Source organism: Carcharodon carcharias, chromosome 3 (genome assembly GCF_017639515.1).
Source record: "Carcharodon carcharias isolate sCarCar2 chromosome 3, sCarCar2.pri, whole genome shotgun sequence".
NCBI lineage: Eukaryota > Metazoa > Chordata > Chondrichthyes > Lamniformes > Lamnidae > Carcharodon > Carcharodon carcharias.
The window spans coordinates 196925516-196939748 of NC_054469.1; the positions used below are offsets into that span (position 1 = coordinate 196925516).

Genomic DNA, 14233 nt, shown 5'->3' on the forward strand with positions numbered 1-14233 from the left:
CACTTGCCTGGATGAGTGCAGCTCCCACAACACTCAAGAAGCTTGACACCATCCATGACAAAGGATCCCTTTGATCGGCACCACATCCACAAACATTCACTCCCTCCACCACCGACGCACCGTATCAGCGATGTGTACCATCTGCAAGATGCACTGCAGGAATTCACCAAGGCTCTTTAGACAGCACCTTCCAAACCCATGACCACTACCGTCTAGAAGGACAAGGGCAGCAGATAGATGGGAACACGACCACCTGGACGTTCCCCTCCAAGTGACTCACCATCCTGACTTGGAAATATATTGCCGTCCCTTCACTGTCACTGGGCCAAAATCCTGAAACTCCCTCCCTAACAGCATTATGAATATACCTACACCACGTGGATTGCAGCGGTTCAAGAAGGCAGCTCACCATCACCTCAAGGGCAGTTAGAGATGAGCAGTAAACGCTGGCCCAGCCAGCGAAGCCCACACCCCATGAACGAGTTTTTAAAATATATACCTGCGTTCTACATGTTTGTGTTGGGGCAGCTGGAGTTTGAAACTTGGACAGTAGTGTAGGTTGGCCTACTGTCATTTCATCCTTGGATGTAATTTCAAATTTAATCAGGTGGATAGAACGAGAATGTTTCTCATATCTGGCTGTAAAGTTTTACAACACACAATTTGGTGTCTGCAGTTTGACCCTGCATTGGCAAGCCCCCTCCAATCATAATGTTGGTAATGTAAGAGGGAAAATATATGTGCTTGTTTGGAAGTGGTGCTTTTCTGAGTCTGGTTGAAGCATTTTGTTTGAGCAGGATAGAAGGAGCTTTACTCTTATTCATATTAATCTATATTTCTGTAAGTTATGTATTCTTGGTATATAAAATTTCATCTGAATTGATGTTTTTCTGCCAGATAAAGTTGAAACAGTGCGGGTAGTTGAGATGAGTGTTGACAATGATGAAGAAATTAATAGTTCTGAGATCATTAATGACCTGTTTGATGGGGTACTGGAAGAAGAAGAATATGGAGATGAAGAGTTGGATGAGAGAAAGGTGTGCAGCAAGGAAACTGAAAATGAAATGGAGGAAAAAAATGATGAACTGAACATATCCTCAATGTCACTACTTTCTCCATTGGCAGAAACAGTTGATACTGTCACAAATCCAGAGGTGAGATTTTAGTTTTTTAGAATCCTGTGTTCAGACATCTGGATTTTTTTTCCTCCCTCTTCTGTCAATTTGTATGCTCATCAAGGTAAGGGTTGTTAATGCTGAAAACGGAAACATTGGTACTTTTGGCATTCAATGTCTGCATGAGAGTACTCAATGCTGTTTAAGTGCACCTCCCCCGACTAGCCCCCACCACCACCACCAATACTCTCTGCTCTACCCCAATAATGTACTTTAGCTCCAGCTTCAGAAAAGCGCCTCTGAATACACCAGTATGATGTTTCCATTCTCGCTGCAACTACCCTTGTGCTGGTCAGTTTCAAACCATCTGAATCTTAGAAATATACAATATAGAAAGAAATAGGCTGTTAGACACTTGCTTGTACCAGCTCTCTGATAGAACTAAGCAATTGGTCTCATTCACCTGCCCCTCCCTGCTTTCCTGAAAGCTATTGGGCTTCCACTGCTCTTTTCTGGTAGGACATTCCAAGTTCTAACAGGCCACAGAACTTTAAAGATTAAAAAATTCCTAATCTCTCCATTTTTTGTGAATGATTTTAAATTCATGCCCCGCAGTTACTAACTCACCAACCAATATAAATCATGTTTTCTGCTGTACTTTATCAAAACCTCATAAGTATTTTGAGCAACTTTTGTTAGATCTCTTCTTTAACTACCTTTGTTCCAAAGAAAATATCCCACTTTCTCTAACCTTTACAATACCAAAAGCATGGTACTTTAGTTACCTTAACACCAGCTTTGTCTTTGTGACACATTTATGGGTGCAAACCCCACTCAAGTGATTTAAATACATAATCTAGGTTGACACTTCAGTGCTGCACTGTCAGAGATGCTGTCTTATGCTTGAGAGGTTAAATCAAGGCCCCATCTGATCTCTTAGGATGTAAAAAATCCAGCAACATGTTCAAAGAGCAGGGACATTCTTCTGGTGTGCTGGCTGACGTTTATTTACCAACCAGCATAATCAAAGATTACCTGGTTTTTTACTGCATGAGTGGGCCGCTGTTGAGTGTAAACTGGCTGTTTGTCTTCATTACTACTGATTAAACTTTGATAAAGTACTGATTTTGCTGGCTTTTTTCTCTTTTGTACTTTTTATTTCGCTCTTCACTACCTCATCTTGCTCTCTTCATCTTTGAAACCCATTCAAGTTTTCGGTCTCTTCAATATACAAACTTAATTTATATACAAAATTGTTTCTTGCTCATTCACTACAGTAGTAGTTAGAATGTTCTGCTTTAAGCAGTCACTCTAGTAATGGTAGGTCCTGTAAGACAAACACTAAACTGTTGTCTTTTCCAAGTGTACATGGTGCAATGTATTGACTTTAACATTTTGGGAGTCTCTTATCAAAAACAAAACTTGTGTGTAATCTGAAGGATGCAAAAGCATAAGACTTCCTCATATTCCCAACTGCTGATCTACTATTAGATTGTGGCAGCACAGCACCTTTGCTTGTATGTTTTGAACAGATGTGCTAATCTGTGCATGAAGTAAAATTTCATAATAGTATAAAATTAAACAAAAATGCAATTATTGAATTAAATAATGTATTAAGGAATCTATTTGACTCCATGCAATTTAAAAATCTCGCTTTTGAAGAAGTTAATACGGTGTTATATTTTATCATTTTTATACAAAAACTTATTTCTACAAATACTGCAACACAGAAGGACAGTATTACTTCAGACAAAATGAAGAAGGGAAAATTGCAACAAGGACACATAACCAAAGCAGAGTCTGCTGACAGTGTGGGATCCTCAACAGGTGACCACAGCTTGTTATACAGGTAATATAACGATGCTACATATTTCAAGATGCTTAAAAATGAAATAGGACAATAGTATTTTTTTGAAAAGAAGTACTTTATTGAGTTTAATTCACACCTTTATTTGTTGGAGTTTTTCCCTTCTGACTTGCTGCTCTGAGATCAGTCTTGAGTATAGAACAGTATATTTTGTTTTTTGGATTCGTTTGTATTTTGGCTTATTTTGCTTTTCTTTTTATCACCATTTCTTTCCTCTGCTGGGAGAAAAAGACAGGATAGATTGTTACCCTGCGGGGAGGCTGGTATAGGCTCTGGAAACTGTTTTGTCATTGAAGTGGGCTTTGCTGTAACTCATTTACTCAACCATGCTATTAGCATCCTGCTTTCAATTCCCCGGCCAGATAGGGCAAGCAGAATGACACACTGAATTTGTCAAAGGAATGATTTCTATTTAAATGGACCCTGGCAGGGATCAGAATGGTTGAAGTGAACATTGATTCCCAAGGGTCCAGCAACCACAGGAATGGAAAGCAGACCTGGGAAGGTTACCTCTGGGACTCAACCTCTTACCTGGAGGTGCTGCTTTTAGATCTGAGGGACTGAAGTGAAGTGATGTTTGCCAAGGACAAGAGGAAGAGGTCAGCCTCTCAGACCAAGCAGGAGTGGGTTAAAGTGGCCAAGGAAGTGAACAGCAGCAATGTGGTGCCTCAGATCTGTATATGGTGCCCCAAGAGGAACAAGGCCCTCACAGGCAGGAAAAGTAAGTGGCACAAGGCTTACAGGTGCCAAGCCCCACACTTGACTTTCCCAGCATTCCTCTGCACAACATTCCTCCCACAAATACACCTTGCAATTCCACTCATTCCTCTATCTTCAGGCACCTCTTCACATCCCCATTTGAACATCCAGCACTAACACTAACTTAATGCCATCTCACACCAATGACTTGCAGTCACCCTTCTCTTCTTCCTCTCCTCTTCACAAAACCATTTCTCACATTCATAACTCTCTGCTTTCTCCAGGGCAAGACAGAAAACCAAAGATGGGGTGGTGGGGTGGCCACTATTGATAGCTGCTGGCAGTGCATACCCACCTCATCAACTGGAATGGAGTCTTGTACTAGGAGGCTGCCATGAAAGCCTGAACCTCCTAAGGCAATGGCGGTTACGCAGGGCGAGAGAGCTGATTCTTTCCCTGTGGACCTGCTTTGAGGGTCTTCCCTACTTTGAACTGCATCTCTGCGTCCAACTCCTCTGTTCTGTGGAGATTGGGGAATTAAATATTGAAACTACGTAGTCGACAGCTCCATGGGGGTTTCATACTTGCCTGCAAATCCACCAGGTTGTACTAATCTATTTTGAATTCCATTTAACAGTTTAAAAAAAAACTGGATGCAAAGCAATAGGAAGCACTTTTTTTAACCAACAGTTCTCTCCTATTACCAAGTGTTTTTTTAATTTTCCTTGTGGGCAATGAACTTAAATTTAACCTTATTCAGTCAGATTCTGGGGTAGGGAAGAGGGTGGGACAAACAGGAAACTGAAATAATCTTGCACACAGCAAAATATCCTAACAGATTTGTGGAGACATGAATGGCAATGTAGGGAAAATAGTGATATTTGTAACTGGTCAATTAATCTTCATTTGTTCAGCAATCTGCCTTCAATAGCCCTGGATTTGAACCAGTAGGATTGTCAACTTCAATTAGCTGTTAAGTGAGAAGAAGCATCTTTAAGGGATAATTTTAATCAGTTTTGTATTGTAATTTTGATTTATTTTCCCTTTTTTACAGCATTGATGCCTACAGGTCTCAAAGAATTAAAAATACTGAGCGCCCTTCAATGAAACAAGTCATTGTCCGTAAAGAGGATGTTTCTCAAAGACTTGAGGAAAAAAATAGTGCAACTCTAAGTTCAGTTACCATTAAACAGAAGATGAAGGTAATGTCTTCAATGCAATCAACCTGATTGCCTTCCCAATTATGCATTTTGAATTAAGAGCATTAAAATTCAGGGACAAGGAAAGAAATGGAGTTTCATTTGTATTTGTCAGAAGCACAAACTGAACTTGGTTTTAGGTTGCATGGTACGCTTTGTTTGAACTTAGTTGTTTGGGAGATGACAGCAGATTCTCTGTCAGCTTGAATAGTAAAATCCTCCAATTTTGTATTTGTATACTGTTTTTCTCTTATGTGTTAATTGGTTTCACTTTATCATTCAAAGAATCTGAACAATGAGATAAATATCCAGCAGAGTGTTATCCACCAGGCAAGTCAGGCTTTAAACTGCTGTACAGATGAAGATCATGGGAAGGGATCTCAGCAGGAAGCTGAAGCTGAGAGGCTGCTACTAATTGCCAGTAAGAAACACTTAAGATGCAATATCATTTATGAATGTACAATTTTCTCAAGTGCAAAGCAGTCATGCAGTGGTGTTCAGAAAAGCCAGTGAATATTTAAAACTAATTTCTGACTAACAGTTGTGTTTTGTTCATGTCTGCTGCTTTGAAATTGGGAATTTTCAAAATACCAAATTTAAACCTATTTGCCTTAATCCACCAGTGTTTCTTTGTTTAAATATATTGAACATTCAAATAACAATTTAAAGTATATTAAAAGCTAAAATTAAGCACGTGAAACTTCCGGTCAATTATGCTGTTATCCACTCAGCCCTGAATCATTAGCACACCACTGAAATAGCGATTTTAATTACTCTAATTTTGATCCTACTTGTGAGCATAAAATGGTCAGGCCAACCTGTGGTTACTACCCCCGCCCCAAACACAAGAATATACATTTTGGAAAGACCTGAGTGCCAAGTCTTTGAAAGGCTTGGTTTAGAACAATGTATAGTTAACAGTTAAAAACAAAAACAGAATTACCTGGAAAAGCTCAGCAGGTCTGGCAGCATCGGCGGAGAAGAAAAGAATTGATGTTTCGAGTCCTCATGACCCTTCCACAGAACTGAGTTCCACAATAATTTTCCTAAACCAAATTGTACACAAATTCCCTTGGGATGGATCATATCAAGCTCCATTGCAAATTCAGTTCAAAATTGACAGCAATCAAAGTGGAACGCTGAATAGAATAAGCATGACATTGCAACATAAAACATGTCTATACAATTTAAAGAATAATACATGCAAATTGATTCATAGAACTCTTGTTTTATTTTTGCACTTAGGTGAAAAGAGGTTGGCACTTCTTACTGAACTGAACAAACTAAAGAGCGAGGGGGTGTCGATCAATAAAAGAGGAGATCACACAGAGAAAGCAGCTAGCGAATTCGCTCCATCAAGGGGCTGTATTGCACTTTCAGAAATCCGCCTTCCTTTAAAGGCTGACTTCATCTGCTCAGTAGCTCACAAAATGGGTAATTTCATTTTAAAGTGGGAAAAGATATTTAATGTAAATTGGAATTGAAAATATAGAGCCAAGAAAACTGATTAGCCCTACGCTAAAGCTGAACCAACTAATGAAGATGGTAACAAAAACAAAAAGTGCTGGAAAAACTCAGCAGGTCTGACAGCGTCTGTGGAGAGAAAGACAGAGTTAATGCTTCGAGTCCATATGACTCTTCAGAACGAAAGAGAAGTAAAAATATAGTGAAATATATACTGTTTAAGGGGGCTGGAACAGGTGAAGCTAAATAGAAGGCCAGTGATAGGTGGAGGCAAAGGAGAGATTGCAAAATATGTCATAAACAAAAGGTTGAAGGGGTGTTGATGGTGGTGCTAATGATGACATTAAGAGTAAAAAGCAGAATGAGCAAGTAACAGATGGCCCTAGTGGGGGTGGGGTGGGAAGAAAGATCGAAATAGGCTAAAATGTGGGGATAAAGCAATGCATAAAAATGGAAATAATTTTTTTAAAATAATAATAAAAGTAGGTGGGAGAAAATATATATAGATAAAAGTTTAAAAAATTTTTTTTTTAGATAAATATTTGAGAAAGGGGATCAAAAGGGGTGAGGATGGAGGAGAGAGTTCATGGTCTGAAGTTGTTGAACTCAATGTTAAGCCCAGAAAGCTGTAAAGTGCCTAATCGGAAGATGAGGTGCTGTTCCTCCAGTTTGCGTTGAGCTTCACTGGAATATTGCAGCAGGCCAAGGACGGACATGTGGCCATGAGAGCCGGGTGGTGTGTTGAAATGGCAAGCGACAGGAAGGTCTGGATCATGCTTGCGGACAGTCCGAATGTGTTCCACAAAGCGGTCATATGGACTCAAAACGTTAACTCTGTCTTTCTCTCTACAGATGCTATCGGACCTGCCGAGATTTTCAGATTTCCAGCATCCACAGTATTTTGCCTTTATCTTAATGGAAGATTGTAATAATTGCTCATTTGTTCATGGTATTGATCCACGCAGTGATAGATTGTAATTGCAACTAGATTTGTAGTTTGAATTAAAAACTCTAACGAGGTTTAAAACTTGATGCAGCAAATGCATGAAGTTAAAGATAGTCCTATGTGGTCTGAAATTAAACACAGAAAGTGCTAGAAAAACTCAGCAGATCAGGCAGCATCTGTGGAGAGAGTAACAATTAACGTTTCTGGTCCAATATGACTCTTCCTCGGACCTGAAGGGAAGTAGAGCCTATGTGGCCTTAATTGGTTTAGGCTCCCAATGAATTGTATGGAAAAAAAAATAGAAATTATTTTGGGTGTACAGACATAATTAAGTGAAAGCAAATAAAAACTAAGTGCTGGAAAAACTCAGCAGGTCTGGTAGCATCTGTGGAGAGAGAAACAGAATTAATGTTTGAGTCCAAAATGACTCCTCTTCTTGTGTTCCAAAGAATTGATTATATGATCTATATCTGAATGAATTGTAGTATCTACTTGTCATTTAAATAAAAATACCAAGTTTTTATTGCCAGTATTATTAAATTGAAAAGCGTATATAGTACAGGTTCAGTGTCTCAAAACAGGCAACCTTGGGACCGATGCCATAGTGGATTTTGGATCTTGCTGACCTTTTCGAGTCAGACGGATTGGGCTGAGCTGGATTGGGTGGTGTCATGGGTCACTTGGATCACAGGAAAGGACAGGTGCGCAAAACCAATAACTAGTCAACATGCCAATTAAGCACCTAGCCAAACAAACCAGTAAGATATTTTACACTTCTAATAATAATTAAAATTCATGCATGGCAGCTTAAAACAATGCCTGGTTTGTGGACATCGCCAGTTTTTAGAAAGCCAGATTTTGAGACACTGTACCTGTAAAACTGTTTTTATACCAGAAAGTCTCTCTTTTTAATTTTAACTTTTTAAATTAATTTAATTTAACATATATAGCTCATTGCTTTTTGGTTTCTTAACAGATGCTACCAGCTATTATTTCTTTATACTGATTAAAGCAGGAGCTTTAAATATGGTGGCTACACCCCTGGCCTCCACCCAGAATGCACTTTGTGGAGATGCTATTAGTTTCCCCACAAAATTTACACTGTAAGTAACAAATGTGGCAGCAATATCCATAAGTCCACTTTTAACTTGCATATTTGCAGCCTGACTCAAACTATTTTTCACATTGTGTTAACAATTTATTTGCATTCAGGTAATCTACCCAGCACAGCATACATCTCTGCAAAAAATGACCAGTATAAAATTGGAGTTTTTTTAAGCAACGGAAAACTGTTATCTCCATGATTTATTTTATGTTTTTATTGGTTAATTATCAAACGATAGTACTGCTTTATTTTCATCCTGTAATCACATGCTCTAATAATTGTGATGAAGGGCTTAATTGTTAGTTCATACCAATAGGGATTTGGAAAGCAGTGAAACAAAGGCGCACTTGCCTTCGGTTGGAAGGTCATGGGTTCAAGCTCTGCTCCAGAATTTGAGCACATTACCTAGGGCAGTGGTTCTCAAGTATGGTCCGTGGATGAAAGTCCTTCAGGTGGCCTGTGAGCTGGTCCAAAAAAAAAGCTGCTGACACTCAACATCACGGCCGAGGCCACACCAGAGACCAGGTCAGAACCCTTGGCCCCACTCTCAAAACCAGACTGGATGATATGATTCGTCTTAAGTGCAGGTAACAACAATGTGGCTTTTATTCTCATGATTTATGTTACTGTTACGACAAACAACTGAGATTGGATTTTTAATGCTTGTGGACTGAAAACAAAGATGGGGCATGTCTTTTTGAATTGCTGGTTTTCCCACCTCACCACCCGAAGAGCTGGTGGAGCGCATGGCCCTGTCAATCACAGCCACCCCCCAGCCAAATTGACTGGAGATGGGACTTCCACCCCTCATTCGGGTGGAAGTCCCACTTCAGAGAGCAGCCAGCCAACCTATTGACCAGCAGGTCTGTAGTCCTGCCAGTGCCAGCAATGGCCAGGACTGGACTACACGCAGTCCCCAGATTCTAAGTCCCAGATTCCAGGGCTAGGTAATGTAGTGGGGGTTTCTCATGGTAGGGAAAGAGAGGTGGGTGTCTTGATGGAGAGGCCAGGAGGGAGTGAGCATCCTCGGGGAGGGCAGACCTGTTGGGCAGAGGGGAAGAATGGGGAGAGAGTTGGCATCCAGTGTGGGAAGGGTGCCCTTGAGGAAGGCATACCCCACTTCCTGCCCAAGGGCAGAGCAGGATGACCTGCTGGGCTTCCCCCTGTCCCTGAATTCCTCCTGCCAGCCTCAAAGTTGAGGCCGGACAGGAAGTGGCCCTTAAGTGGCCAATAATTTATCACCTTTGAGGGCCTAAATTGGGGCAAGAGTGGGCTGCCCTAGGCCTCGCCCGCCCCATTATAAAATTGCAGAGAGATCAGAGGCAGACAAGCGCCAGTGGGGCACTGACTGAATGTGAAAGTCAGCATGAGACTGAAGCTCTCTAGCTTAGAACCAGCCATCACTTCGTTAGTGCCTTATCAAAAGTAACACCATTCTTTAAGAACCATTGACTGAGACTAACACTTCAGCAATCCTTCAGTACTTCACTGTAGTACTATAGTTCTAGCAGTTGCATGTTTCTCCATGTTTGCAAAAACTGGGCATTTACTTTGGCCTTTTGCTTTGCAAAGCACGCTTAAATTGTTTTTTTTATATTTTAGGCAGGATGTCTCGAACGACTTTGAAATTGAAATAGAAGTTTATAGTTTAGTAAGTATGCAATATATTATTTCACCAATATAATACTGTCTTTTTGGCGTGTGTTACCTCACTAATATTGTCATTCTTATTTTTAGGCACAGAGCCGGGAGAGCATTACTACAGACAAGAAGAAGAAACCTAATAAATCTAAGGTAAAGGAGAAGCTTGTGCTTGAAATTGTGTTTCTTTGAATGATTTTGTAATCCATCAGCAGTTGGCTGATGGGAGGGGTTACATATAAAGTTACCAAGTGTAATTTAACTGAGGAAGAAAAAGAGGTCACATCACGACATTGAGACTTGCCATGATGTAAAAGAAGCAAAATAGCTTGAAAGGGCCAAGACTTTGGCCTGGTATACAATGCGAGAGGGTCACCTTTCCTCTTCCCAACATTCCAAGAAATGAATTCAACATTTTTTGTTTAAATGATTAATTGTCACACTGTTAGTTTGTACAGATGTATTGTGAGAGCACAAAATATTGCAGTGAGGAAAAATTGAAGCTGTTGTTAAAATACAAATTAAAAGTTAGTGCAGCAAAACTGTCACTGCATGCTTTTTCTACAAAAACACATTCTGATTTCTTTCTGATATTGATTTATGTATCCTACTATGTTTCCTTATGAAGTGCTCTATGTCAATGAGAGATTTTGCTCCCATTTTATTAGACTTAATTAGATCGCTCAATTTTTTTATAGGCTAACTTGAAATTGTTCTTTTTTAGCATTGTGGAGTCTATTGCCTTCAGCAATTGAATTGTTCTTCAAACCAGATTGCAGGCTCTGAAACTTCACTAGTTGCTCTACATTTTTTATGTTTGTTAAGAACAACCAGGTGGCTAAATATATTTTCTTCTTATAGTTTCTGTGCAAAATGTCTGCACTTCATCTGGGAGTATTTCATTACTTTCGAGAACTGATTTGCTCTTTGGTATGATTCACATTTTCAATATAACAGTATTCATCTTCCTTGCTCACACGTCAATAATAAAACCCCAACCCTGATGTCCCTTAATTTCTGACTGGCCTACATTTGGAAACGTTTTGAATTTTTTCCAGACATGCATTTCATATGGAGTAAATGAATGGGTACAATTCACATAGCACGTTATTGATTGATTCTGCACGAGCTGTAAATGTATTTGATTTATCACAAAGTGAACAGTGCCTCCTCGTCTTTTTTAAATTGGCCTATTTATGATGATAGGAGGTGAGCAGCAAGCCATAGAAATCAACAATCATGCTTAGTATCAAACTGATTGGCCAAAGCTTCCTGATTTCTCCCTTACTCCTTCCCCTCCCAACTATAGGTAGCAGAGTTGTTTCACTTACCAATAGTACATCTTAAATTAATCCCAAAACATTAAGATCAAAGATGTGTGGTTGTGAAACATTGCAAACTGGCCTTAGTATCCTGGGATACGTATGGAGGATGGGCAAGAAAAATCAGTGAACTTGATTATGAGCAAGCGTTGCATTTTTAGCAAGTGAAGATCTTTGTTGAGAACAGGGCTTGGATCAGCTGAGACTGACCCTCAAAAAAGACAGTTTAAAATTGCCCAAAAGTTTGTTCTACTAGTTGATTACCAACCTTTTCCAGCTGGACTATGATTAACGTTTTGTGAAATGTCACAATTCCAATTGTCTTGCTTAAGCACAATGCATAACAATGATTAGTTGCACATCTGCTTGATTGCTAATACTGACTTTGTTGCAAGTCACTATGGTAGAGCATTGGGAAAAGTTTTCAATAAGAAATAATCACACCTGAGTTAAACCTCATTGGCTACAATACTGGCAGCTGCTAATTGAAGGGAAAATTGATGGATGTAATTTTATAACACAGCACTCTAGGTGGGAAGCTTGAGCAGCTGGCAGTGCATTCTTGAAAGATGATCTTTCACTTTTTTTGTAATTTATTTTTTAACTGACTGCCCAACTCCATTTGTTTCTCACCTCCTCCCCGCCCCCATCCAGAACCTATCATTCTGTTAGATAGGATCTATCTGTGACCTTCTCTTGTTCATTTAATTGCTGCCCCTTGATGACTTAATCTGCGTAAATGGGATGAATTTCCACATTTAAGACACCCAGACTTCACTTTGCTACATTTCCTTTCAACCCCTCCACTACATAAGTTGTCAGATTGCCTGTTTGCCATTCAATCGTGGATGATCTGCAATTTCCTCCAGTTAGACAGAGGAAGGATATACTTGCCATAGAGGGACTGCATCGGCGGTTTACTAGACTAATTCCTGGGATGGTGGGTTTGTCTTTTAAGGAGAGGTGATCTCATTGAAACTTAAAAATTCTTACAGAAGCATGACATGTAGAGGTAGGTAGGATGTTTCTCCTGGATGGTGAGTCTAGAACCAGGGGACACATTCTCAGGATAAGGGGGAGGCCATTTAGGACTGAGATGAGGAGGACTTTTTTCACTCAGAAAGTGGTGAATCTTTAAAATCCTCTACCATAGAGGGCTGCAGAAGTTCAATCATTGAGCATGTTCATGACAGAAATCAATAGATATCTGGATACCACTTGACACCAAGGGATACGGGGATAGCATGGGAAAGTGGTGTTGAGGTAGATGATCAGCCATGATCTAATTGAATGGCACAGCAGGCTCAATGGGCTGAATGTCCTACTCCTACTACTATGTTCCTGGACAGCGGGAAGACCGAAGCTACCATTTCAGCCTTTGCCATTGATTCCCTTGCTGTTGATGCCATCCCCTACACAGTTATAATCTTGGGCTGAATTAGACTCCAACTTTGGTGTCCTGTTTGACCCCAAACTATGTTTCTGACTTCATACCCTCTCCATCATAAAATAGCCTACTTTCACCCTGTAACATCACCTGCCGCTCTCCTATCTCAGGCCATTTGATGCTGAAATCCTCACCCATGCCTGTGATTCCCTCCAGCCAGTCTACCATCCTCTACCCTCCATAAACTTCAGCTCATCTAAACATTTGTTGACTGTATCCTACTCTGATCTTGGTTCTGCTCACCCATTGCCCCATGCTTGCAGATTAATATTGGCTCCTGGTCTCCCAGTTTCTCATTTATCATTCTCATCCTTTTTTTAAATCCTTGGTTGTCTCCCTCCTCCCATCTCTCACATCCTGCAGACCTGTGACAGCCACCACTCTTCTGTATTCCTCTGACACTGGTCTTTTATGCTTCTTCTTGTTCTGTACCTTTGCCTTTTTTTTAAACCTCCCTCCCCTTCTTCAAGATCTGCCTTAAAACCCACATTGTGATCACACACTTGGGTCACCCCTCCTAATATCTCATTGTTGGCATCCTTTTGGTGCCCTGGAATGTTTTCTACATTAAATGCATTATACACATCTGTTTCTATTCTATTTCTACTTTTTGTGTAGAAACTAGGATAGTGCTATCTTATAACAAAATTCCTTTGCCTTTTTCAGGAGACCAAGAAAGGCAAGGGAATAGTTTAAAACACCAGTGGAGTCAAACATTCTGAAACGTAATATTCTGTATGTTGTATGAGGGAGGGGGAAGGTAGGAGATCCTCCAGACCCAAGTATATTCAGTACCATGGTTTTGGTGGGGTGGGGGGGGGGCGGTTGAAGTACCAGGCTACTACTGGCCCTGTGGAGTGGTGCTCTATCATGTGCATTTACTTTCAGTGGGATTGGGGAAATGGTGTACTATTAACATTAGAACTAACAGTTAACTTCTGCAATTAACATGTTACTTTTTTTGATCATTAGTTCTTTTGATGTTTGTTAATCAAAACAGTTATATGGAGAAGATGGAGCAGTGCGCGGCCAGGAATGAGATACTGGAAGGGAAAGCCCAAGAGCAGGGCAAGAATAGGATAATGGGAGGAAAAGCCTGTAGGAGCACGGAGCATGGTGTATGCGGGAATGGAATAATTGGAGAAATAACTTGAGAGGAAAATCAGAATAGATATGCCCAAGCTATTTGGAAGCAAGGTTCAAGATCAAGCAATATGTCACCCATTCAGTTACACTGAGCATTTTACTAAGCAAATAACTACTTTTGTTAGAGGCTGGGATTGACTTGAAAAGTAAGAGATATTTGAGTACCTCTGACCACCTCTACCATGTTAAATATAACGTGTATTAACACCAATATACTTTGAACTAATTAATCCAGCTTTAACCAACCTTTGCCTTTTTTTTAATCACTTGTGGAATGTGAAT

General features: G+C 40.1%; 1 protein-coding gene across 2 annotated transcripts in view; it reads left to right on the forward strand.

Moving 5' to 3' along the window:
* The window catches only part of anln (anillin, actin binding protein), a 105313-nt gene that overhangs the window by 53455 nt on the left and 37625 nt on the right, over window positions 1-14233 (forward strand). For both annotated transcript variants that reach the window (XM_041184916.1, XM_041184917.1), the window contains exons 10-17: window positions 898-1154; window positions 2846-2964; window positions 4736-4883; window positions 5166-5301; window positions 6126-6314; window positions 8267-8393; window positions 9998-10046; window positions 10133-10189. In XM_041184916.1, the coding sequence (XP_041040850.1) occupies window positions 898-1154; window positions 2846-2964; window positions 4736-4883; window positions 5166-5301; window positions 6126-6314; window positions 8267-8393; window positions 9998-10046; window positions 10133-10189 (1082 nt within the window). The remainder of the gene's footprint in view (window positions 1-897; window positions 1155-2845; window positions 2965-4735; window positions 4884-5165; window positions 5302-6125; window positions 6315-8266; window positions 8394-9997; window positions 10047-10132; window positions 10190-14233) is intronic.